At 31.8% G+C, this 25,285-nt stretch overlaps 2 protein-coding genes across 8 annotated transcripts; both read right to left on the bottom strand.

Annotated features, from left to right (window-relative positions):
* Positions 1-7,431: 7,431 nt before the first annotated feature.
* LOC18107090 (chaperone protein dnaJ 20, chloroplastic) lies at positions 7,432-9,185 on the bottom strand. The gene is made up of 2 exons (XM_006373019.3): positions 8,655-9,185; positions 7,432-7,870 (listed from the first exon to the last, which is right to left on the bottom strand). Exons 1-2 carry the CDS (start codon positions 9,093-9,095, stop codon positions 7,721-7,723), a joined length of 591 nt encoding a protein of 196 aa, XP_006373081.3. The 5' UTR covers positions 9,096-9,185; the 3' UTR covers positions 7,432-7,720.
* Positions 9,186-12,696: 3,511 nt separating this feature from the next.
* Positions 12,697-19,582, bottom strand: LOC18107089 (uncharacterized). Of its 7 annotated transcripts, XM_052448416.1 has the most exons (9): positions 18,904-19,582; positions 17,846-18,286; positions 17,154-17,670; positions 15,293-16,659; positions 14,778-15,202; positions 14,201-14,273; positions 13,856-13,997; positions 13,191-13,278; positions 12,697-13,082 (listed from the first exon to the last, which is right to left on the bottom strand). In XM_052448416.1, the coding sequence occupies exons 1-4, from the start codon at positions 19,466-19,468 to the stop codon at positions 15,330-15,332; spliced, it is 2,853 nt and encodes a 950-aa protein (XP_052304376.1). In that variant the 5' UTR covers positions 19,469-19,582; the 3' UTR covers positions 12,697-13,082; positions 13,191-13,278; positions 13,856-13,997; positions 14,201-14,273; positions 14,778-15,202; positions 15,293-15,329. The 7 variants fall into 7 exon arrangements, with proteins under 7 accessions (XP_052304376.1, XP_052304377.1, XP_052304381.1 ...); XM_052448417.1 differs by having other exon boundaries at positions 13,191-13,397; positions 13,569-14,273; XM_052448421.1 differs by having other exon boundaries at positions 13,569-14,273.
* Between the last annotated feature and the right edge of the window lie 5,703 nt (positions 19,583-25,285).

The raw sequence follows: 25,285 nt of genomic DNA, 5'->3' as shown, positions 1-25,285 counted from the left end.
GCTTGAATATTCCATTTTTATTTCTTAAACAAAATACGTCCTAAGCTCAGGTTAAATAACTAGTCATATATGCTAATACATGTATAAATTTCGTAGTCAATTCACACACACACACACACACACACACACACACACACAGGCCTTCTGTGGCTAATGTGTTGCGTAATAATGAAAAAGAACTCTTGACGTGTAAAAAATGAACTGAGAAACTTTTTAGAAAGAAAAGGTTAATTTAATCAAGCATTTGGAGAACAACCAATCGCATAATTGTTTTTTCACTTTCACACCAACAAAAAGGTGGCTAAATGAAAACACCATTATAGTGTAAAAATAGAATGTTGAGCATCACAAACGTATTTTAATAAAAGTAAGAAAAACTTATGGCTCATATACTTGATCAAATATTATGGTATTATTTAATTGGATTATATAAAAAAAAAACATGAAATTACAATAAATTGATCAAATCAAATCAGAAGAAGTGATCAAAATAATATGCAAAAAAACTTTTTTTGTCAAAATAAAAAAAATGATGAAGATCAATTCTATGTCAACCTAACATGGAAGGACTAAAATGAAAAAATAAAAGAAAAAAATTACTTGAGTGAACCCGAGTTAGCATGTCAAACCTACAACTTAGGTCATAAAGTAGAGATAACCCAATAGAAAATAAACAAAATAAAAATTACAAAACTCAATTCCCAACAAATTCAATGCAGAAAGGTGAAGTTGTAAAAAATAAATTAAAAAAAAACAGAAAGAAAAAAAAAGTCTTGCAAACCCTGGTAAGCCCACCAAACCCCGCTACTCAAAATAGGAATGAGATAACCTAATAGGAGGCAAAATAGGAAACATTATGAAGCGTAATTCTAAAACCAATCCAATGTCGAAGGACGAAATATAAAATGATTATATAATAAAAAGACTACCCCAAAAAATACTTGAATCAATCCAAGGTAAATCGTCAAACTTGTGATCCAGACCATGAGATCGGAATAACCCCATAAAAAAATCAATGAAAATAACAAAGCCTAGTTTTTTTTAAAAAAAAAATTAATGTCGAATGATGAAATTGAAAAACAAAATCAACCCCAAATAAGAAGACATCAACCCAAGTTAACTTTCAAACATGTGACTCGAGCTAGAGATCGAGATCACCCCATTAAAGAAAACAATGAAACTCAATTCTTAACCACTCCAATAGTAAATAATGAAATTCAAAAAAGTTTAAATTTTAAAAAAGGGCCAGACATAGCAATTGAAAAATAAGGACCAGATTTTAAAAACAAATTAAGAGAATAACTCACAATTTTTTATTGAAGGATAGAATTGAAAAAATAATTCAATTTTACAAAAGGACCTAAATAAAAAAAAATAACGATAAAAAATTTTGAAAAAAAATGAGAGGACAACTTAAAATGTTGGAATGAGAGGTGAAATTGAAAAAACAATCTTAAAAAAGAACCTAGAAGAAAAATTAGTAATAAAAGAAATAGGTCAAATTTGAAATCATATTAAAATGAGAGGACAACTTTGAATTATTGATAGTTCAACACAAATTTGGAGAAGATGAGAGAGAAAAGAAAAATAATAAAGAAAGGGTCACCGGCTACATATAGTCATGTTTCTGGTGACATGTGTAACCTCATACGGAAGAGCTTGCTGCAATGCTTTCAACGCCACTTCAGACTGTGGGTTTCACCGTTGCAGGAAGCCCTACTTTTTTATTGCCCTAGAACATATCTTAAAATGTATATGATTGCTGCTAGAGCGTTATGACTTTCTTCACTTGTTGGATTGTGTATTACACACCCGATCATTCTTTACCTACCCATTAACTTTATTCCCCTGTATTTTTCTTAGTGTAAAATTTAGTCCCTCAAGCCCTGATTGATTTAATAAATAGAATTCATTTTTATTTTGACAAATAAAGCATCAACCGAGCACAAAAAAAATTTGGCGATATTGTGAGATCTCTATATATAGACAACCAAAATAAGCTTTGATCTCGCATTGTCTTCGTAGAGTGAAGCTCTAAAAACTATGGAATGCGTACTAAATAGGGTTCTAACCAAGGCGGTTCACAAAATACCATTTGAGTTATAGAAATGATAGAAACCTAGTTTAAGGCATGTAAATATAGAGGGTTGTCTAACTGAAGTTCTAGTCTACAATCCACATGAGATAAAGTTAGACTAAAGAATAGTCTATGGATATTTCATTGGTTATGCAGAAAAGTTTATGGGATACATATTTTATTGTCAATCTTGTATTATGATAATTGTGAAAGCTCTTAATACAAGGTTCCTTAATAATGATGAGATCAGTAAGAATAACTAACCTCAAAACTTAGTTTTTGAGGAGGATAGCAGCTTGGAACCTACCTCTCACATCTTCCTATGGATTGGTTATGTTTTATGATAATTATCAAGATTTAATAACTTAAGAACAACCAATCATTAAAGAGCTACATCATCATAAAGATATTCATATAGATCCAATTACTTAGTAATATCAAGCTAAAGATATTGATATAACATTTGAGAAGATCCTTAAAAGTTAGGAAACCTATAATTTTTTTCAAATTATGTTATGTACTTATAAAAATCTGGCATAGACATTGGTATTAAAGATTACCCTATTATGTTTTATAAGCTATTAGTGGAAATAAATCCATATTATGGTACAATGTCATGAATGATGAGTTAGTTTCAGTGACTAAAAAACAAGTTTAAGATCTTGTTGAAATGCCTAAATGAGAAAAGATCATTGCCTTTAAGTGAGTTTTTAAAAATCAAAAGAGACTCTTTAAGCAATATTTAAAGATATAATACGAGACTTGTAGCCAAATAATTTGCTCAACAAAAAAGAATTGATTATCACAATACCTTCTCTCCTATTTCAAAACGTATTCATTTTGGATAATCATGGTATTGGTAGCTTATTTTAATATGAAGCTGCATCAAATGGATGTGAAAAATAGCATTCTGAGACCTAAAGGAAAAGATTTACATGAAACAACCAAGAGGTTTTATTTCAGAGGGAAATGATTGTTTGGTTTTTAGGCTATATATAGGAAAAAACAAGCCTCCTGTTAATGATATATAAAATTCCATAATGTTATTTATTCATTTGGTTCTATGAAAAATATCATGGGTCAATGTATATACCATAAGGTCAATGGGAGCAAAATAATTTTCTTAGTCCTATATGTAGATGAAATTCTACTAGCTTCAAGTGATTTAGGTTTATTTTATGAGGTAAGTGATTTCTCCTGATGCAATTTGATATAAAAGATATGGGTAAAATTTTTAATGTCATAGACATAAAAATTAAGAGAGACAAATCCCGATGAATGTTAGAATTGTCTCAAGAAGCCTATATCAATTAAGTTTTAGAGAGATTTAGCATGAAGGATTGTTCATCTAGTTTTGCATTATTGTCAAAGGTGATAAGTTTAGTTTGGAACAAAGCCTAAGAAATGATTTAAAGAGGAAACAAATGAAGAACATTTCATATTCTTCCATAATTGGAAGTATAATGTATGCTCGGGTTTGTACAAGACCTGACATTACATAGACAATTGAAATGTTAGGCAGATATTAAAGTAACCTAGGTTTAGGCTATTGAAAAGTTGCAAAGAAAGTCATATGATACCTTTAAGGGACTAAAGACTATAAGCTTACATATAGGCAATTTGATCATCTAGAAGTGATTGGATATTCATATTCTGATTTTATTGGCTATCTTGACTCGATAAAGTCAATATCAAGATATATCTTCTTATTAGTTGGGGGGGATATTTCTTGGAGAAGTGCAAATCTTTGGTTTCTACTTCTACCACTGAAGCAAAGTTTGTATCATTATTTGAAGCGACATCATAGGCTATATGGTTAAGGAGTTTTATTTCCGGGCTTGAAGTTGTTGACACAATTTCCAAGCTATTAAGGATTTATTGTGATAATCTCAATGTAGTTTTTTTCGTCAAGAATAATAAGAGCGAAAGTCGTAGTAAGCACATCTACATTAAGTACTAGCTATTCGAGAACTTGTTAGAGCAAACAAAGTGGTTGTTGAATACATCATCACTGAATTGATGATTGTTGACTCGTTGACAAAAAGTTTATCATTTGTCGCTTACAAGGGACATGTTGAGCATACAAGACTCATTTCTATCATGTAGTTTTTTATATGATTGAGACCCTTTATATTAATATTACATTTTGTCTATTTGAAAGACTCCAGTAATTTTATTTTTATCTTCTCTTATTTAGTTGTACATAAAAAGTTTAGAGAATAACAACATATATTTGAATTTTATTTGTGATCCTAAATGAACATTTGAAAGTTCATATGTAAAGATATGTACAACATATGATTCTCATTCAAAGGAGAAAGTTACATTATTTATAGTACGGGGAAGGTAAATAGATAATACTTGCTCTAAATGACTTATCCCCACGTTTCATGAATTAAAACTCCCTTGTTTTGGGTATAAGGATATTGATAAATGGAAAAAAAAAATTGAGGATGTATCCAAATTAAATTGATACATATTAAGTATTGAATGGCCAAGTAGGAGAATGTTAATTATGTTTTAATTTTTTAAATTAAAGTGTTATCTATTTAAATAATGAATTTTCACATTAAATAATTTTTTTCTTAAAGGTTGTGTGTGAAACGCATTTTGGTACATGTTAAATGTTCATACAATTATATAATAACTTTTAATTTAATGGGGAAGAAAATTAAGAAAAATAATATACATGAAATTATTTTCATATAAAAAAAAGTATTTTTAGTCTAACAATAAAGTTTAGGATCTCTTCATCAAATGCTAGGATTACAGTCCTGAATAGGCCATAGCTTCGTCGATTTGTTTTTGCTTTCAAACAATTGAAATAGGTATGTTTTCTTGAGCTTCCACTCTTTGATGATATTGCTAACGGCTTGTTCATTTTAAGTTTTTTAAATGCTTAATTTACACGAGTATAATACTTTAGTAGTTTTTTCCTTTTATCTATCAAATTAATTGACGATATTCAACTTGCTTATTGTTATTAAAATATAATTTTATTTGAAAAAAAATAAGAATATAAAATTTCAAATAAAAAAAATAAATGAGAAAATCAATCATTACAGAAGAAAAAAGAAAAATTAGAAAGGTGAGCAGTTCACGTATAACCACGGTAGCAAAAAAAAAAAAAGAAAAAATAATCAACCATCTAGTAGGTGTATAATGGTAAGAGTTTGGGATTAAAGGGTTTGCTCTCCTTGTGATCTCAGATTTGAGTCATGTGGTTGCTAATATAATGACAACTAGAAGTTTACATGGTCATTAACTTCAAGGCCAGTGGAATTAATCAAGATATACGCAAGCTGGCCCGGACAACTACGTTAATAAATAATAATAATAATAATAAAAAGAAATCGAATACAAAGAGCTGTGAAATGGAATATGTAATTGGAGGAGAAAAGAAACTAACTCGCAAATTATCCAACAGAAATCTTGGAACAATGACCAACCAGCAAGCTGAATATGCTTCCCAATCATAACCCACTTTCGATTTATTTTAATCTATGAATAGTTCTTTTATTAATTAATTTTTAAGCTTTTTATCTCAAATTTGGTATGTGCACATAATCTGTTTTTTTTATTTTTTTTGATGATTTTTATCAAGATTCTCTTTAGTTAAGACTTCTTTTTTTATTTATGTATTTATTTTTTATATATATAACATATTTTTTTATTCATAGCATAGTTGTCATGATTTGAAAAAAAAGTTTTAATTAAAAAAATAAAAAATTATGTCTTGATAGTTTTTATGCCATTGTATGCAAAAATAAAAGGATAATTAATATGAGAGAACTGTATAAAAAATCATAATTAAAAAATAAATATTTTATTTTTATTGAATATTCATGAAAAAAGTTTTAAGAAAAAATATGAATATCAGTTTTATATATAATTATTCTTATTGCTAACATTATCATAAAAAAAATTAATTTTATTTGAAAAGTATGGTATAATCAAATAACTTTTAAAATATAATTATAATTATTTTATTTGAAAATAATTTTATTTTAGAATATTAAAAAAGAAAGAAAATTATATTGAAAGGGAAAAAAAATTGAAGGGCCAAAAGATTCAAGCCTAGTTTGTGGCAAGATTTGAAAGGATGGGTCAAGTGGTTCAAGTGTGTCTTGGCTGAGGGTGCAGCCATATGAATTGTTTTTCTTGAAAGGAAAAAAGAAATAGTAGGCGACATGTCATTCATATCAAGATTTTGTTCCAAGATTTCTAGAACACATCATATGGCTAATATTAGATTTTGTTTGGTATTCTAACAGTAGTAGTAGGATTCATTGGTTTTTTTAAAAATATTTTACTGTTAAATGTTTTGAAATAATATTTTATTATTTTTAAAAAATTTATTTTTGACATTAATATATCAAAATAAAAAAAAATAAAAAAATTATTGTAAAACAAAAAAATAAAAAAATTATTTTTCTTCATAAACATCTTTTAAACGCAAATACTGCTAGTACATGAATCAGCAAAAGCGGTCCAATAATCACTGTGACCACGAGGCCTTTTAAGACAGAAGAACAACACTCGAATCTAGAAAGGAAATTACAAACAACGTTGAACATACATCAAGATGTGGTGGGCCCCTCTCTTTCCAACCAAGTTGCCAGATGTTTCAATCTTGACTTCCGAGAACTGACCAAGAAAACGACTCCTCCTGCTCAATCTCTCCACCACCACTTGCCATGCCCGTTCATGAGAGATCTTTCATTTTCAGGAGGTTGCATTGTCACACATGCTTACAAGCCACGCACAAACCCATTTCAATAATGATGTTGATGTCCCTTTTTTTCCTCTTCTCCAGAATTATACACGGCGCAATAATTTTGATGCTGTTTGGCCACACGCGGGCGATCACGACAAGACAAAACATTGTGTGTGAGTGTGTGAATTGTTCAAGGGGAACCAGCAGTACTACAGATAAGGATGCTCGTCGCAATCCAGCCAGCAAATGTTCATCTCTACCACTCTCTCTCTCTCTCTCTCTCTCTATATATATATATATATATATATATATATATATAGAATTAAATTTCCCAGGAAATCAGGGAGCGAGACTGGAAAACAAAATAGCAGAAGGAAAGGAGCGACGCAAGAAAACATTGAATCAAGATTCTCTATCTAGAAGAACTTTATGATGGAAAAGATGGGGGGGACAGAGAGTAGAGTAAAATGTGGCCTCTAATGGAAGATAAGATTGAATTCCATTCATCCATGCTTTTCAAAAGCGTTCTCCATAAAACCTGAACCTGACAGGTATAATTTTACATGAATTTCAGCACTCTGCAAACAGAAAACACAAGAAAAATAAAAATGGAGGGGGAGGGATAAAATGAAAGAAATACGCTTCAAAACTTGCTATGTGATATTTCAGAAACTAATTTTTGCTTCAGTAGCGGAAATAACACTGATAGGAGCAGGTCATAGCAGTGAACTTTATGTACAACATAAATGGCCAGTAAGTATGGTTGGCATAGTCATGTAAACAACTCTACAATTTCCAATCTCAGATAACTGTTTGCTGATCTAACTTTATTGCTGCTTGTAGCAATGCTAACCAGACAGTTCTTCGTGAACATCTATACAAGGAACGTGTAAAAGCAAGTATATACAAAGTAAAACAAAACCTATCTAAAGGTCTTCAGATAATCCCTCCCTTTGTCTTCGCATTCGAGCTGCCCATGACATGCTCCCACCAGCACCCTTGTTCGTGCTTCTTCTCTTCAACTCTGATAGCTGAGACTGCCAGCGATTCTTCCACTCAGTTCTCTCTTCCATTTCCTGATTGCAAAAAAAAAACCCAATAAGCATAAAAAGATATCATACAACAACAGCCTAAAGCCGAAACTAACCTAATTTTGGTGCTTTTTTTAACACATCAGAACCCAGATAACAAAGGTAAAAGGCAAACGCAAAGATCTACTATGTCAACTAACGTGTGTACATCTCCATTATCTACCGAAAAACAAGGTGATTTAACCTCATCAAAGATTCTAAAAGCGATGTTTTTATTCAATAAAACGATCAAATTGAAATACTTAGATACAAAAACAACAATTCTCACGAAGGAGAGAGGCCGAAAAAGCCAGCGAAAAACAAGAACTTAGGAGTGTTCAGTGAAGATCTAAACAGAAAAGGATTGAAGGAATTAAAAATTAATTCTCTGTTTCTTAGCCAATCAATTCCAACATGAAGAAAGTTTCTACTAAACTCTGTTAGCATATAAACAAAAATTGACCAGCACAAAAACACATAATTTCAAAGCCCCTCTTTTCTTCTTAGAAAAAAAAAAATCTCCAGCAAATTCCGTACCTTTCTAGGCCAACTAGCACAAACTAGCTAATAATTAAAGAAGGAAAATCACCAAAACCCAATCTAACAACAAACTTCCCAGGGAAAAAAAAAAAAATTACCCAGATTGAAACACGCCAAATCAATCCCAAAATAACCAATCATTTATAAAAAAAAAATATTGAACCCCAAATTCATCTCCAAAGAATTGGAAAAAAAGAAGAAGAAGAAGAAGAAGCTGTATAAGCACATAAAATAAAAATTAAAACAATACCTCGTCGTTTTGATGAGGATAACGTCTCCTAGCAGAGAAAGCTAAATGAAGACCTTTAGCCATATCACGATCATAAATCTCTCTCATCCTAGGATCCGATAAAGTCTCATAAGCCTCTTGAACCCGAATAAACCTCCGGGTATACTCTTCGACCCGGTCCGGCGGTGAAACATCCGGATGGTACTTTCTTGCCAGTTGCTTGTACGCTTGTTTTATCTCCGGCAATGTCCCGGATTCTGTTATACCCAGTAGCTCATAAAAGCTCATCTGTCCCAATTCTGCGCCGACTTTTGCATTTATTGTGGCTTTGGTTTTGAAAGACCCGATTGGGATTCTTGAAACGGTTTTAACCCGGAGAATTGGATTCGGGTCAGGCTTCAACGGCGATTGATAGAAGCGAGTGGTTTCGCTCCCTGGGATCATTAATCCATAGCAACGCATCTCTCTCTAGTGTTCTGTGTTTTTCGTGTTGCAGACGATATGTAGATTTTTGGGCGGGTTTTATAGGAGAGTTTTATTTTATTTTACAGCATCTTTGGAATGTTGTGAATTTTCTTTGTTTGTAACCTGTTAAGTAATAAAATTTAAAATTCAAATTATCCTCATACTATAGTTTTTTTTAATAATTATTAAAAATTACAATTTATATTCTGTAAAAAAATTATCCTCGTACTATAGTTTTTTTATAATTATTAAAAAATTACAATTTTTTTTCTTTTTATACGAATTTTCTTACCTTACCTACTTCTATTTTCTATTTTTTTAAGAAAATAAAAGGAAAATAAATTATAATAAACAAGAAATTGATGGAAAATATTAGTTACATATTTAACTTTTATTTTACTTTTATGGTTGGATGGTTTAGGATTGAAAGGGGGTGGGTGGAGGCGTGGAGCAGAGGAGGCGGCGCCGGCGGCTATTCAAGTCTCCATGCTAGTTATTCTTCTTTGAAAAATGGTTAAAATTCCTTTTCTTTTTTCTTTTAAGTTTGAAAATATTATTTCTTATTTCCTAATGAGTTATAAGATATAAGTTTTTGATTGTAGGTTGTTTTTTAAAATGTTTTTTATTTAAAAATATATTAATATAGTATTTTTTATTTTTTAAAATTTATTTTTAAAATTTATTATTTTTTAAAATAATAAGTCAAAGAAGATATGAAATTTTAATTTTCCTTCTAGAAGGTTTAGTTTGAACTTTCAAGTATAAACAATAAACCATTGACATTCGAATTTGTCAGACTTCATTTCCTATCAAAATCATTAAATGTTTGCATTATTTTTTTAAAAACAATTCGCTAGAATAACATAGTCTATCGCATGACACGTGGTGTGTGTGATTAGAATTTGTGTATCATTTAATATAAGTAGGATTATCAATGAATTGGATTAATAAACAGATAAAATTAGGTCTTATAAATTCAAGTCGGATGCTTCAATTTTGATATTGATTCGAATGGATTCTATTAGATTTAACATTTAGAGCATGTTTGGTGCACTGTGTTCCCTTAAAATTTAAATTTTTTTTTGTATAAAATGAATTTGTTTTTATGTTTTTAGATCGTTTTGATGTGTTGATGTCAAAAATAATTTTAAAAAAATAAAAAAAATTATTTTGATGCATTTCTAAGAGAAAAACACTTTGAACCGTCACCGCTACCACAATCCTAAACATACCCTTAATTTTTCCGAAACACATGTTTTGAGCTTTGAAACATTTTTGTACTAGTTTTTTTTTTTAGCAAAACAAAAATGGTATTATACACCATAAATATATTAGTTAAGAAAATCTGTGTTAGTTCAAAATTTTAATTTATGGTTGATGGTTCGTAGGTATATGATTTAATTTAAGGATGTGTTTGTGAGTGTGATAGCAGTTAGTTTTTGTTTAGAAATGTATTAAAATAATATTTTAAAAAAAATTAATATCAATTAAAACAATCTAAAAATATATATATATATATATATATATACACACACTGTTATTACTATTACATTGAAAATCTTATAAAAACCAATCATAAGTTTCTAATTAATTTGACTCCATAATTGGGCATATATGATAATAAATAAATGACTATTTATTAAGAACATGGTAAATTCGCCGCTGTTTAGTATTATATTTATCTGGCAAGTACTAAGTAAGTAGACATAGACATGTGATTTTAGATCAGTTGTCCTTCACAATCAATCAGTTTTAACATGAAAAAGGAGATGCTGTGGGGGCAGTGTTATGGCTTGAGAGCACTCATTTCTTCGCTTCAAACATATAATACCAAGGTAGGTAGGGTAGGTATTATTTATTATAAAATATATTAAAATAGTATTTTTTTTATTTTTAAAAAATTATTTCCAATATATAATCTGAAAATACTATAAAAGTTTAATCTGAAATAAAAAAAATATTTTTAAAATACAAAAAAAAAAAGTTTGTTTTCACACAATAGTTGCGACGTCACTTTTGTTGCGATAAAAGAGCGATGTACCGGTGCAAATCACATCGGTTTGTTTTTGCTTTTTAAAAGTGTTTTTAAAAAACTTTAATTTTTTTTATTTTTTAAATTAATATTTTTTTAGTATTTTGATATCATTTTTATGCTCTGATATCAAAAATAATTTTTAAAAAATAAAAAAAATATTATTTTGATGTATTTTCGAGTGAAAAAACACTTTAAAAAACAATCTCAACCACACTTACAAAATAAGCATGGGTTAGCACTTAAGAATTTAAACAGGTTGTCTTGAAAGTGAAGCTTATATAGTCTTTAATGTATTAATTTAAGAATCAAATCAAGCCTAAGATCTCAGAATTCAACCTTTTCGAAGGAACAAAGACAAGTGAACCTTAGATTTCTGTCTGCAATTGTTGATGTAAGCATTAAAACTATATAATATTAAAACCGCAAAGGGTCTCCCTCCAAGCACATTTGGACCGCCACTTGCATTAAATTAATAAGCAATCAGCATAGCTATTTCACTACAACAATGTTTTTTTATCCTCGAGAAACTCAGTCAATTTAATTGAATGCTGAACTCGCAATTAAAAACAATAATCGGATGACTTGTGCGTTACAACATACATCCTTCTAAATATATTTAAAAAAAAAAAAAGATTATCACCCCACGGGCATGCTCTTGAAATTGATGTTTTCGAGAGAGAAAACCCCACAAAATTAGCTCGTGACCCAAAACAAGATGTGCTTAAAACAAATGCAAAAGGTGCTGCCTCCCCTGCTTTATGAAAGGCCAAGCCAGCTTAGTTAATTCCTCGAGAAAATGATTTAATGCTTATCCTGTGAGTTCATTTCTAGGTGCTCTAGCATCAGGTTTACGTCAACAGAAATGAGTAATTAATTATTTTCAATTCGATTAGGAAAAATAACTAGTTCAAACTGACCGGTTTTAATTTAATTATTTTATATTAAAAATCAAAATCCAACCGACCAGTTTTGATTCGATTTGGTTATTTTATATTAAAATCAAAACTCAACCGACCAGTTTTGGTTCAGTTCGGTTTTAGTATGGTTCGATTTGATTTCAGTTTGGTTATTTTATATTAAAAACCAAAAACTATATTATTTTTTTGGGTTTTTTTTTTGACTTTCTAATGGTGTTAGTTTCGGTTTGGTTTGGTTTTTTTCGGTTTGGTTTTTTTATTTTTCAGTTCGGTTGATTTTTCAATTTCAGACTTGTGAAACCAAACCAAAACCGAACCGAATATTTTTTAAAATATTCTAATCAATTTAATAATTCAGTTTTTTCAATTATTTGTTTTAATTTTCTCAATTTAATTGATTTTTTGATTTTTCTTCACTCGCACCTAACTAATCTAATCGGTTCCTATCCCGTCTGGCTCATCAAATTTTGTCTATGGCTGCTATTTGTATGGCGTAGGCTTGTGACTGATAGAGCACACCCAAAATATCCTTTGTATTCTAGTGATTGGCCTTAGACTATAAAAGTTACTTCCTAGAAATTCCTGTCTCTTTTGGCCTTTCATAGCTACAAGGGAGCCCTCATTTCATGTAATACTGTACGATCAATGAGCTCAATCTAACATCGAACGACGCAGAATCAAAAAACCATAATCATAACATTCCTCGGCTATTCGAGTGTTTGATAATCCCTTGCAGACAAAACTGAGACACAAAGCAGACAGAAACAATACACAACACAGCAGACATGAAAACAGCACACACATAGGCAAATGCTTATATCAAGGATGCCGTGGAGCCCTTCCTTAAAGCAGTCCTCGCACCACTGACTGAGAAAGGAAAAAAAAAGGGAGGGAGAGAAAGAGGAGAGGAAAACGAAGAAAAGAAAAAAGAAAAGAGGCAAGGGTAGAAGGACGACGCAACAACTTTCATCTTATGGACAGCTAGTTCCTCATCACACCAAAGGGACCCATTGCTTCAGCTTTCATGCCATCCTATCAAGAAAAAGAAACGGAGGAGAAAGGGAGGGAAACACACAGAGGCTTCGTTTATTATATTGGATGACAGATTGACGCACATAAAACAAGTAAAAAATCACTAACCTCTCTCATCATCTCACGGCAGGAAGACTAATCCTTCCGATTAACACCCATTTTCCACTCCTCTCACCAGCCAACTCGCCTGTATCTCCTGAAATTAACATTGACAAGTACAGCTCATAGGGAGACCAAAACATTGGATAAACCCACCACGGCCAACATTGCATTTTTTCCCCCTTTTGTGTTTTACTCATTCTCTTCCTCTCCTATCTTCACAACCCCACCCCACCCCAAACAACCGAAAAGGGAAAAAGAAAAGGAAACTCGTGAATTAATCTGCATTTTGATGTACACAGAGACTATTTGGTAAATTAATAATCAAGGTCAAATTTCAAGAAAACTTGTTTGACGCTCAAATATTTACAACTAAATGGCACTTACAGTACAGGGCAGGCCCTAAACACCTCTGCCGAAACTAGCCACTTGAAACAGAGCAATCATATAAAAGTGGATCTGAAGAACAGAAGGACGCAACAGAGAAAGAGCACCTCTAAGCACATTTATAATTCCAAACTAAAGTTGAATCATTTTGGCCAAACATAAAGTTCCTGTTTTCAATCACTAGAGAAAGCAGTGTCAATATTTAGAATCATCTGCGTGGAAGACACAAGCATTAGTGAAGCTTTATCATGAAACAGAACTCATCCTAACAGTTGAATAGAAATTACCTGTGGAAAAAAAAATCTGCATTTCACTGAAAAATTTAGTCACCCAGTCTGCTCATGTACAACATTGTGCAACTGTAATGTTATTCATCCCAGCGACTCTGGTTTCACTTGACCTCAAAAATAGCTTCGCTAACACAGACACCTTTGGAAGGAGAAAAGAAAGGAAAAGGAAAAAAGGAAAAAGATGGGAAAGGAATAAGACACTGGGTTTTAAAACATGTTGGCCCAAGTTACACAAGTATTGACTACAGACACATCCATCCAATTGAATTTAGTAAAAGTCTAAAAATGCCATGACTGGTGGAAAGCTCAACAGATAGCCGTCCCACTCTACTGACAGCATACCTTCATTACATCAGTAAATATCAACAATCCTTTCATTGATGTCGGCAGCTCCAATGGAAACATCATGTATAACCTGCATGTATTTGGGGTATGACAGCCCACCACACCATCAAACATAAATAAATGTGTAACCCATTATCAACCTACCTACCACATACACTCTTTAAGCTTTCATCTTGAAAAAATGATGAAAGGAGATGGAAAACTGTAAATGGAGATGGGCAGACCTAAATCATGATGGGAGGATATGAAAACCAGAACTATAGTAAGCTTTCACTCGATCACACGCAGGGCATGCTTATGATCCAAAAAACATTAACACAGCAAGATAACTAGGTACATGCTGCTGTATTATGTAATAAAAGCATAGTTTCTACCACTCCATCAAAGGGCCTAAGACCTCATTAAGATTTAAAATTAACAAAAATATATATATGAAATTTTATATATATCATATCAAATTCAAAAGGAAAAAGAAGAAAGAAATTGAAACTAGAAATACTTTCTCAAATAAACATTTATATATATATATAAAAGAAGCACGGTTAGCAATAGAGGTAGTAATAGTCCAACATACATCTAGCAGTAATAGAAGCTTTGCTAGAAAGATTGAATGGTTGACCCGGATGACAGCAGAACACCATTTGAAACATATAATCCTTATCATGGTCAGCCCAGCCTTAAAGACTCTAGTTCCAATTTGTTACAAGTGAACCTGCAAAAGATAAACAAACACACAAGTGCGCATATTTATGAGGAGCCAAAGCTGGCAGAAAAATCCAACAACCAAAGAACATCAAGAAATCTTCTGTAAGAATCGCCCTTCATGCGAGCAAAGGCTGATTCTGCTGGAATTAAGTTCATGCGTCTCTGCAAGCTTCTCAAATAGGTGCACAGCAAAACAAAACATAAAAAAGAGCCTTCCGTGAAAAACAGCTTCTCTTCCAAGCATTATATGCTGTCCTCAAACATTAACTTCAGTTCTCTTACGCTCTTCAAATTCTGTAAACCAGGCAAGGATAATATTAAGCTAATTAATGGCCAACAACATTGAAAAAATATTTTTTTTCCTCTCGCATTAGTTGTCATTACCATTTGAGTTCAGCTTTGGATGTTCAACTTTCAGTAACTATGGTTCTTCATTGCTTGAATTTGGCAAACCATTGCTCCCCGTTACCATGTCTTCCACCAGTTCCTTTGAATCACAACCTTTATGTTTTAAATCCACCATTTCTTCATTCATAAAATATTTTTTTTCCTCATTGGCATCTTCTGTTTTGTCTGATCCATGCTCATGATGAGTCTCATTTTCCCCTCTTCTAATATCCTTCTCATCATTTGAATGACGTTTACGTTCGGCAGATTTTGACCTAGGGCGCCTCCTGTGTTTTGATTTATTTTCCTCTGAACTTCTTGGAGATCTGCCGTGTTTACCTTCAGCGGATGGTGACCTTCGTCTATGGCGGTGCTTAGACTTTTCATCTTTATTTTGATCTACCCTGTGACTGGACCGCCGCTTGCCTTCTGGAGATATTGACCTGGAGTGCCGTCTGTGCTTTGACTTGCTCCCATCCCTACCTCTTGGGGATGACCTACTTCTGTGATGCTTTCCCTCTGCAGTTATTGATCTAGACCGCCCTCTATCTTGATGCTTTGTTTTTTTATCCCTGGTTTCATTTCCCCTCTCTTTGTAATGATGCCTATCATCAACAGATTTTGACCTGGACCTCCTATGACGGTGCTTCAGCTTTCCATCCCCAGTTTTGTCTACTTTCTCATTGGAATGGCGTTTAACTTCCACAGATTTTGACCTGGACCGACTTCTGTGCTTCGAGTCATCTTCATTTGAACTTCTAGGGGATGGCCTCCTTCCATGGTGTTTAAGCTCCACAGATAATGACCTAGACCTCCTCTCATGCTGCTTAGACTTTTTTTCTCGGATTTCATCCACTTTGTCATTGGCCTCCTCCACCGATTTGGACCTAGAGCGTGAGCGCCTTCTGTACCTGAGCTTGCTATCTGGGTTGTTCCTTGGGGATGATCGACTTCCTCCATGATGCCTAGGTGATCTTGAACCACTGTCTGATGCTTTTCTTGATCTATGAGCTGAACTTTCTTGGCGATGTTTTGGCGAGCCTGAATCAGCTCTGTAGGATTTTCTTGTTCGAGGGCTTGCACTCCTGCTCCTATTTCTCCTTGAAACAGGTGAATGATGATCACGGGATCTATCCAATTCCCGCCTTCTAGTTCTATCACCATCATCTCTACTATCTCTATCTCTATATGATCGTCTTTCGTAATTATACCTTGAGTGATAGCGAAATCTCACAGGGGACCTAGATCTACGGTCTCTATTGTGGCGGGATGGGGGGGAGTAAGAAGGTGACCTCATTCTTCTTCGGTAATTAATTGGTGATCTCGACTTGGATCTGGACCTTGCTCGAGGCGGGGGTGGTGACCTGCAAGAGGCAATAAACTCATCAGTCGAGAAAAAAACCAAAGAGCAAAGTCTTTAAGTTTTAATTAGAGTGTCTAGTTTATTTGTTATACAAATTGAAAACAATCACCTAACAATTCTCAAACTTGCATGCTTTAACAAAAGATAAAAGGTTTGCATATGTTTAAATAACTACGGTATTAGAAATTGATAAGCCCCAAGTTGGACTCTCCACCAACTCAGGCAACTCAGTTCTGACAAATGATTTCATGAAGGCTAACAGATATGGGAGGGGAGAAAGAAAGAAAGCCATGGTAGTAAAAAATCATACCAAGAAGACCTTGTGTTCCTTTCTTGTACCATGTCTCTCAAATAAAAAAGAGAAAAGGGATTATGAAAGACCCACTGTGGTATTTATCTAATCCAAAATCTTAATGTGAGGCAAAAGCAAAGAGTAGTAGTAATGCAAATTATCATCAGTGATCTATTATAAAAGAAAGAGATAAGCTGACATACTTGGATTCTGCTTTTGTTTCCCCTTCTCCAGTGACAAGCCCATCATCTTTTAACTTCTTACTTATTTCTGCAGCTCTAGCTGCTGCTAACTCTGTTGCCGACTTCATTGTTGCAGCTTTGTTAGCTGCCTGCTGTGCAGTCATAGTTTGCTGCATAAGCAAAGCCTGTTGAAATTGCATCTGTTGCATGGCAACTGCTTGCTGCATCATCATCGGCAGAGAAGATGAAGCAAAGGAAGAGTTCAAAATAGGTTTCTGAGGAAGAGATTTAGCCGTCTCAACATTCAAAGGCCGACCCCCAACATCCATATTGTTCAATGCTAAAGCAGCAGTTGCTTCTTCAGGTTTCGAGTATTCTATGTAAGCAGAGTGTTTTGAATCAGCAATGGTACATTCAACAACTGTGCCACAAAAGCTAAACAGTTGTTTCAGCTGTTCCACTGTCAGAAGCGGGCTGAGATTGCTAACGTGGAGTGTTTTCTTCAGTGCATCCTCCTTCCGAGCTTTGTCAGGTGATCCTGGCAAGGGGATAAATGCTCAGCAGTAAGAACTTTGGACATAAAATGAAAGGAAAAAAATACTTAAACCAAGGTACAGCACAAGTAAAATCAATAGCTTCGGGCAATGAGAAAAGAAAGGATCCATACAAGCTATCTGATACATGCATGAGCAGCTAATAAGAGGTGAGAATACCAGATGAATCTTTGGCTGACCGAGCTTGCGCTTGCAACTGAGCAGCATGAGCTTGAAGAGCTTTGGCAGCAACAATAGCCTGGGCGGCAGCCATTGCAGCTGCAGAAGGCGCCATAGGCACCTGACTAAGAGTCCCCATTGAGGTTGTTGGGGCTAACAAAGTCATCAGTAAGCTCTGTGGAGGGTGACTCAGCTTGCAATCAGTTTTTGCACACCGACCATAAAGGTACTCTCGACAAACTTCCCCAAGAGATGCTCCAGCTCCAGGCAAAATAGCACCACCTGAAGCACTGGAAGTAATGCCTGGAGTCATTCCTAGTAATGCAGGGAATGCCCCAGAAATGTTGGCCGAGTAATTTGGCATGTTAGGCATGGTCTGGTTCACAAGGTTTGGAAATGTTGTTGTAGGAGCCATACCCAGCAACCCTCCAGTCGAAGTGCCTGCGATGCATGACAACAATTCAATACCTAAAAGTGTTAGAGATGAATAGCAAGACTGAATATTTGAATAACAAGTCAGGAACAGTTCAAGGATATATTGGATGGTGAGATAACATGGCTTATTAAAGGAAAAGATAGACAATTTACAAATTATTAGCGGCTATTTAATCAGGAAAACGATCCTCCATTATCTTTAGTTACTTTAACAAACCACACAAGAAAATATCCCAATTATTCCTTTTCCCTCACTTCCATGCAAAAGAAATTGCAAATGTCCATATGCATGCATAAACCAAATAAAGATATGCAGCACATTATCATACTAGATCAACAATCAAAATTTTCAGAAGCGTCAAGACAGTATCGCTCCAATTTAAACAACCCCCCCAAAAAAAATCCGGACAAAAGAACCAAGACAATGTATAATTCAAAATTTGCTTGCAAAAATGAACAAGTCATACACATGCTGCCTATAAAAGTGTTGAAAACATTCCAAGTGATTGACAAATAGCAATATACAAACTCATTACCGCAGACAACATTACCTAGAACTGTATAGCCAACATAAAGTTCACATAGAAAACACACAAAAAATCCATAACCATAAATATATATACCTGCACTAAAGAAAACAGGGAAAGGACTCCCCATAATAGCTTTCCCATTACACTCAATAGTAACCATATAATTCCCTCTTTTCGGCACCACATATGTAACCGTGTATGTCCCATCTCCCATATCCTTCACATTCCCTTCTTGCTCCGTTCCCCCAACTCCCACTCCCGGTGAAACCCTAACCTTAATCACCGCGCCTCCATTCGGAACTTTCCTCCCATCCGCATCCTTAGTAACAACCATAAACGTGGCAGGTGCACACGCGGTCCCACCGGCAATGCCACCCCCTGCCGCCGTGCACTTATTGGGGTCAACTGGTCCCACTGGTTTATTGGCCAAATCCTCCTCTGCATCTTCCTCCTCGGAATCTGAATCCGCGGGCTTCTCAGCCTTGTCTGATAATACTTTGAAGGTCGCGTCGAATGCAGCTTTCGCTGCTGCGGTTTTTTCTGCCTCGCTTTTTAGTTTTGCTTCCTCTGCTTGCTTCATCCATATTGGTTTAGTAGCTGAGTGATTGGTGGTGGAGGTAGCGGCGGCAGTGATGGTGGTGTTGTTTCGATCTGTCATCGTAAAACCCTAATTTGCCTGCGGGCGAGAATTTGGGGTTTTTGGGGGGGCGATTGGTGGTAGCGTTGATGAAAACAAAGGGGAAAGGCTGTTCTTAGTGGTGGATTTTTTTTATTGTTTTTTTCGAGAGAGAATATTTTGAACAGTGAACCAAAAAAAAAAACAGAATTTGCTATGGGCACAGCCATTGTGTCTATTCACACAATTAATTTTGTAAATATCTAAACCACAGGTTAATGTTTAGAATTATTTTGAATGTTAAAAAAAATTAATTTTTAAAAATTATGTAAAAGTAAATTATATTTCAACTTTTCTATATACTATGTTGAAATTAATGTAAAACTAACTTCCCAAAATATTTTTTTCATTTGAAATAATAAAATGAACATGATAATGGTAATGTAGAAAACAAGATGAATTAAATTTTATTTTTTAAAATATGTAAATTCAACCAATATAAATTATTTTATTTATTTAAAACTTGTAAATTTAATTTATTTAATAATTGAATTCAAATTAAATGTAGGTAGATATTTTGTTTTGTAAAACAAAGAAAAATAAAAAATAAAAACATGTGAATAAGAAAAGAGAGTTTTTATGAGAAAGATACATTTCTTATAAATATATTTTTCAATAAGAACATGTTTGCTATATAAGCATCAAATTAATACAATAAGTATGTTTTATGTCACATAAGCATGTCTTTAATAGTTTCAAATTTTTTTGGCATCAAATAATAAAAATGGCTTTCAATTATTAATAAAAAATTTAAAAAATAACCTTACTATTGAAGGAACTTATTTTTCATAAAAGTTAATTTCTTTTAATAATTATTTTTTAAATGAAGGATGTTTCTACCTTCTTTGGAAAGAAAAAAAACTTGCTTTTCTTTTTCTTTGTTTTTTTTTTTTAATGAAGCGACACATTAAATTCTAGTAGTGAGTGAAGTATATCCATGGTAGATAAAGGTGTAAAAATTAGATTATATATAAAGGGTCTCTGATCTAGTCAAATATAAAGGTTAATAAAAAATACATGTGTTTTTCATCCACACATTAACCTTAAAGTTTGACATAGATTGGAAGACTCTCTATTCTTGAAAACACAAAGTTTTCTGGATAATTATTTCAACATTTAATCAATAATGGTTGAAGGTATATATCCTATTAATTTTTTGTTCCATTTAAATACTAAGCATATTAGAATTATATTAAATGTGGTATTAGAGTCTTTTCTTTACTACATTGATTAGTATTAATTTAATTTTATATATTTGACTAAAAGCAATGACATATTTGCATGTGTTAAGAAGGGTTTAGATTAAATAACTTTAAATTTTATTTTCACTATATGCAAAGAAATTTTATATTTCATTTGTGTGTTTGAATGATGTGATATAGGTTGTTTGGCTTTTGATGAAAAAGAAACATTTGGGTTGGCAGTCCAGAATTTTTAGGTCTGTTAGCATTATATAGAAAAAAAATTGGAACACTTATTAATTGGTATTTGGTAAAAATAATAGAAAAGAATAAGAAAACTTGATGTCATCTCCTTGCATAGTGATTAATTCCCTTATTTGTATATATGTCTTTATGACCACAATAATTTCTTTGAAATACAATGTTTTTATAGTTATTTAGTTGGTGAGAAAAGCAAGAAAATCTAGGTTATGATTTTATTGGGTTTCCCTTGAACACATACACGCAGTAGAAACAATAATTTTAATTTTTTTTTGGGAATCCTAAGATCTCATTAGACAATCTAGGATTGTTTAAGGTTTAAATGAAGATTACATAAAAATCAAATGTTCCTTTTAGTTTTGAATAATTGCTTGAAAAATCTATGCCTTTGAGTGCAAGCTCTTTTCTTTTATGTTTTTTAGGTGTTATGTAATGTTTAATGTGCATAAAATAAAAGGCATAACATTTTATTTATAGGAAAATATAAAAACCTTATAAATGGTAAGCTATTAATTTACCCCTTGAATAATATCACATATAGTATTTCATAATAATTTTATAAATTTATTCAATCAAATTCCTATATGATTTTTCTAAGTCTAGAATTGTAATTTCTTGTGTAAATCACATTTTAATCTAAAACTTATTTGCAATCAAATCGCACTTAATTAATCATTATAATTTAATTTCTGACCAATAATTCTTATGTGTGTGAAACATTAGGTTCCCTCATAAGTTGGCCCCAATATAAATTATAATCCTAAATAAAAAAGATTAAGTAAATTAAAAAAAATTAATTTTGATTGGTTTATATTTAAAGATCAAGTACAATATCTAGTAACTTGTCATGATCTCTCAAATATTAAGAAAGTCATAAGTGATTTAACTTAACCTTTCAGTGACCAATTTCTCAATGTAATTATTATCTTTTCATCGATAATGTTCCGATTTAGATATTATAGCATGTAGTATGTTTACTATGTCAAATCATGTTTATTCTCAACATCATAGTCATTGATTATTTGAATAAGATCTCAAACTCTTTTCAAATCTCAATCCACATTACTCAAGGATTTACAATCAATATTATTTGAGAACATAAGAAATATTTTTCTCAATTTACCTAGGGTGATGAATCATCTTTTTATTACTTAAATACCTTAATATAGTTCATGTTATACCCAATATATGCTTGTTTGTTACCCTTGATTAAAATAACATGTAACAGGATAAAAGCATAACATTTCATATATAAGATAACTTAGTGATCTTAACTTTAAGAATCACTTACACAACCATCATATGAGTTTTTTTATAGACACATGTAATCTCATTATATGGAATTCTCATACAGGTTAATTCAACGTGCATATTATCTAAAAAACACATACATGTTCGTTTTAGGTATCTCTCACACCTCAGCTTATAAGAGCAGCTGTTTTCTTTCATAAAGGAAGGAACATGATAATTAATATCCAGTGTTAATATAACATTGACCATGAACATTTAAGTTCAATGTTTTGATGTAATAAAAACCTCATAATTATAACAATTTTATAATTTCATTTGCAAAACATTTTTATCTCATGGACTTATCTTTACTCTATATTCATTAATCAAATATTAGATTTATTAATTGAATATAATTAAAAATTAAAGATAAATAAAGTCTTTATTAATAATAAATATATTTTACAAAACTAGTGTTACAAGTAACCAACTGATTAGCTATAGGGTATATATACTAACAATCTATCACTTGCACTAAAGTCAATTATTCATGTATTAAATACCATATCACTCTACTTATTGATAATACTTTTACTGGGATAATGGTTTAGTAAAAGGATTTGCAAAATTCTTTTTAGTAGGTACTTACTTTATTTTTATATCATTCCTTTTTATGTTTTGTAATAAAATGGAATTGTTTAAATATATTTTTGAATCATTGATGAGACCTTGATTCCTTTATTTATACAATAGCTCTATTGTTATTATGGCTACTGGATCAACAATGTTAGGAATCATACCTAGTTTAGTGATGATTTTTTTTATTCAAACAACCTTTTTTGTCCCCTCAAATGCAGATATGCACTCAGCTTTAGTTGTAGAATCTACTTTGATCTCTTATTTAAACCAATTCCAACTCATAGCACCTCAATTTAGAGTAAAATATTACTAAACTAGATTTTCTATTTTTAATATCTAAATGAAAGCTATCATCCAAATAATTATGAACTACTTTTTAATCTATTTCATATATTGAAAAACATTATCAATTCTTCTTAAATACTTAAAAATATTTTTAAATATCTTTTAGAGACCTCCACCTAGATTAAATCAGTATCTACTCGTTATGCTCAAAGTATAAAATATATATGATCTTGTATATAACATCATATATATTATGAATCTTATATCTGAAGTATATGGAATCATTTTTGTTATATCTCTTCAATTTGTATTTTAGGGCAGATATCTTTGGAGAGATGTATCTTATGTGAAATGGATAAGTATCCTCCTTTTGGATTCTTTCATGCTAAGTCATTTTAGCATTTTGTCTATATATAGATTGTGACAATCCAAGTAACTTTTTAGAAATATCTCTACATATCTTTATTCTCAGTATATAGATTACTTCTCCCATATCTTTTATAGAGAAATTCTTGGATAATTAGGTCTTTACTGACTAGAGTAAAAGAATTTCACTTCATATTAATAATATGTTATTTATATATAATACGACTCCACTCTCATTCACCTTTTTATAAACACAAGATTTATTCATATTTTTTTTATGAAATCAAACTGTTTGATTATCTCATCAAAATGGATATTTTAACTCTTTGAAACTTGTTTAATTCTATAAATAGATTTTTTTAGCTTGAATACTTTCTTGATAAATTTTTTATACTCAAAACTTTCAAGTTGTGTCACATATACATCATCTTGAAGATTCCTATTTAGAAATCCAGTTTTGACATCCATTTATCAAATCTCATAATCATGATATGCAGTTATAGCAAACAAAATTTGTATGAATTTTAACATAGGTACCTGCAAAAAGGTTTCATCAAACTCAACCTATTTGTTTTTTTTCTACAACATTTGACAACTAGTCTAACTTTGTACTTTTGTACAATACCATTCTTATTAGTTTTTCTCTTAAAGACCCACTTACATCCAATGAGTTTTATCCTTTTAAATGGATTAACAAGGTCTATACTTAGTTGGTATATATGGAATCCATTTTAGATTTCATGGCCTCAAGCTATTTTTAGAATCAATATCATATATTGGTTCCATATAATTGGTAGACTCATTAAGTATAAGCAACTCGTCATTTTTAGCTTCCATAAAAAGTCTATATCTTATTAGCGTATGATATGTCTTCCTAGATCTACAGAATTCTTATATTTCTTGAGCTTCAAGTTGAACATCCAATGTTATAACCTCATGCTCATGTTCTATTTGGATGTCAGTATATGGTTCTTCAACTTCTTCAAGTTCTATTGTCTTCCCACTACTCCTTTCAAGAACATGTTTTTTCTCTAAAAAGGTAGCATGTTCTGAGATAAAATATTTTTGCTCAACAAGATGATATAAATAATATCTAATAGTTTTTTTTAGAAATCCTATAAACTTATATTTATTTGACTTAGCTCATAGTTTTTCAGATACAATATGTTTCACAGAAGCATCAAATTTCAAATCTTTAAAGTATGATAAGATTGATATCTTACCATTCCATATCTCATATGGAGTTTTATCAATAGATTTTGATGAAGCCATTTTAAAAGGTAAATGGTAGTTTAAAGGGCATAACCTCAAAAAGAAAATGGAAAGTTTGCATAGCTCATTATAGACCATATCATATTTAATATGGTACAATTTCTCTTTTTAGAAATCGTATTATGCTATTGTATTCTAAGAGGTGTTTGTTGTGAGAGAATCTTATTTTCTTTTAGATAATCTTGAAAATCTTGGCCGAAATATTCATCACCTCGATCTGATCAAAGTATTTTAATACTCTTTCCAATTTGTATTTCAACTTCATTTCTGAATTCTTTGAACCTTTTAAATGATTCAGATTTTACCATATCTAATATAGTTATCAATTATGAAACATACATATCAATCTATAACACAAATCATTACACACACACACACACACACACACACACACACATATCTATATATATTAGAATATTAGATCTAATAATTCATTAGATCTTTCACTCTTTCAATAAAAGACATGTTGATTATCTTTCTCAATAAACAAGCTTTACAAGTTCCATATGATTTATAAACGAAAGGATCACATATCCTTATTTATGTAATTAGTGATTCTTGTTTT

Source organism: Populus trichocarpa, chromosome 17, assembly GCF_000002775.5.
Source record: "Populus trichocarpa isolate Nisqually-1 chromosome 17, P.trichocarpa_v4.1, whole genome shotgun sequence".
NCBI classification, from domain to species: domain Eukaryota; kingdom Viridiplantae; phylum Streptophyta; class Magnoliopsida; order Malpighiales; family Salicaceae; genus Populus; species Populus trichocarpa.
The sequence above is the reverse complement of the archived record's forward strand: the minus strand, read 5'-3'. Positions and strand labels throughout refer to the sequence as shown.

What these genes read in the sequence shown, in the direction of transcription:
- LOC18107090 (XM_006373019.3), bottom strand. Translation starts at nt 9,095, where the DNA reads ATGCGTTGCTATGGATTAATGATCCCAGGGAGCGAAACCACTCGCTTC. An exon ending in ATCCTCATCAAAACGACGAG is followed by an intron (nt 7,871 to 8,654) that starts GTATTGTTTTAA and finishes TTTTGCAATCAG; the next exon opens with GAAATGGAAGAGAGAACTGA.
- LOC18107089 (XM_052448415.1), bottom strand. Translation starts at nt 19,468, where the DNA reads ATGACAGATCGAAACAACACCACCATCACTGCCGCCGCTACCTCCACC. An exon ending in GTCAGCCAAAGATTCATCTG is followed by an intron (nt 17,671 to 17,845) that starts GTATTCTCACCT and finishes TCCCCTTGCCAG; the next exon opens with GATCACCTGACAAAGCTCGG. An exon ending in GAAACAAAAGCAGAATCCAA is followed by an intron (nt 16,660 to 17,153) that starts GTATGTCAGCTT and finishes TGCCTCTTGCAG; the next exon opens with GTCACCACCCCCGCCTCGAG.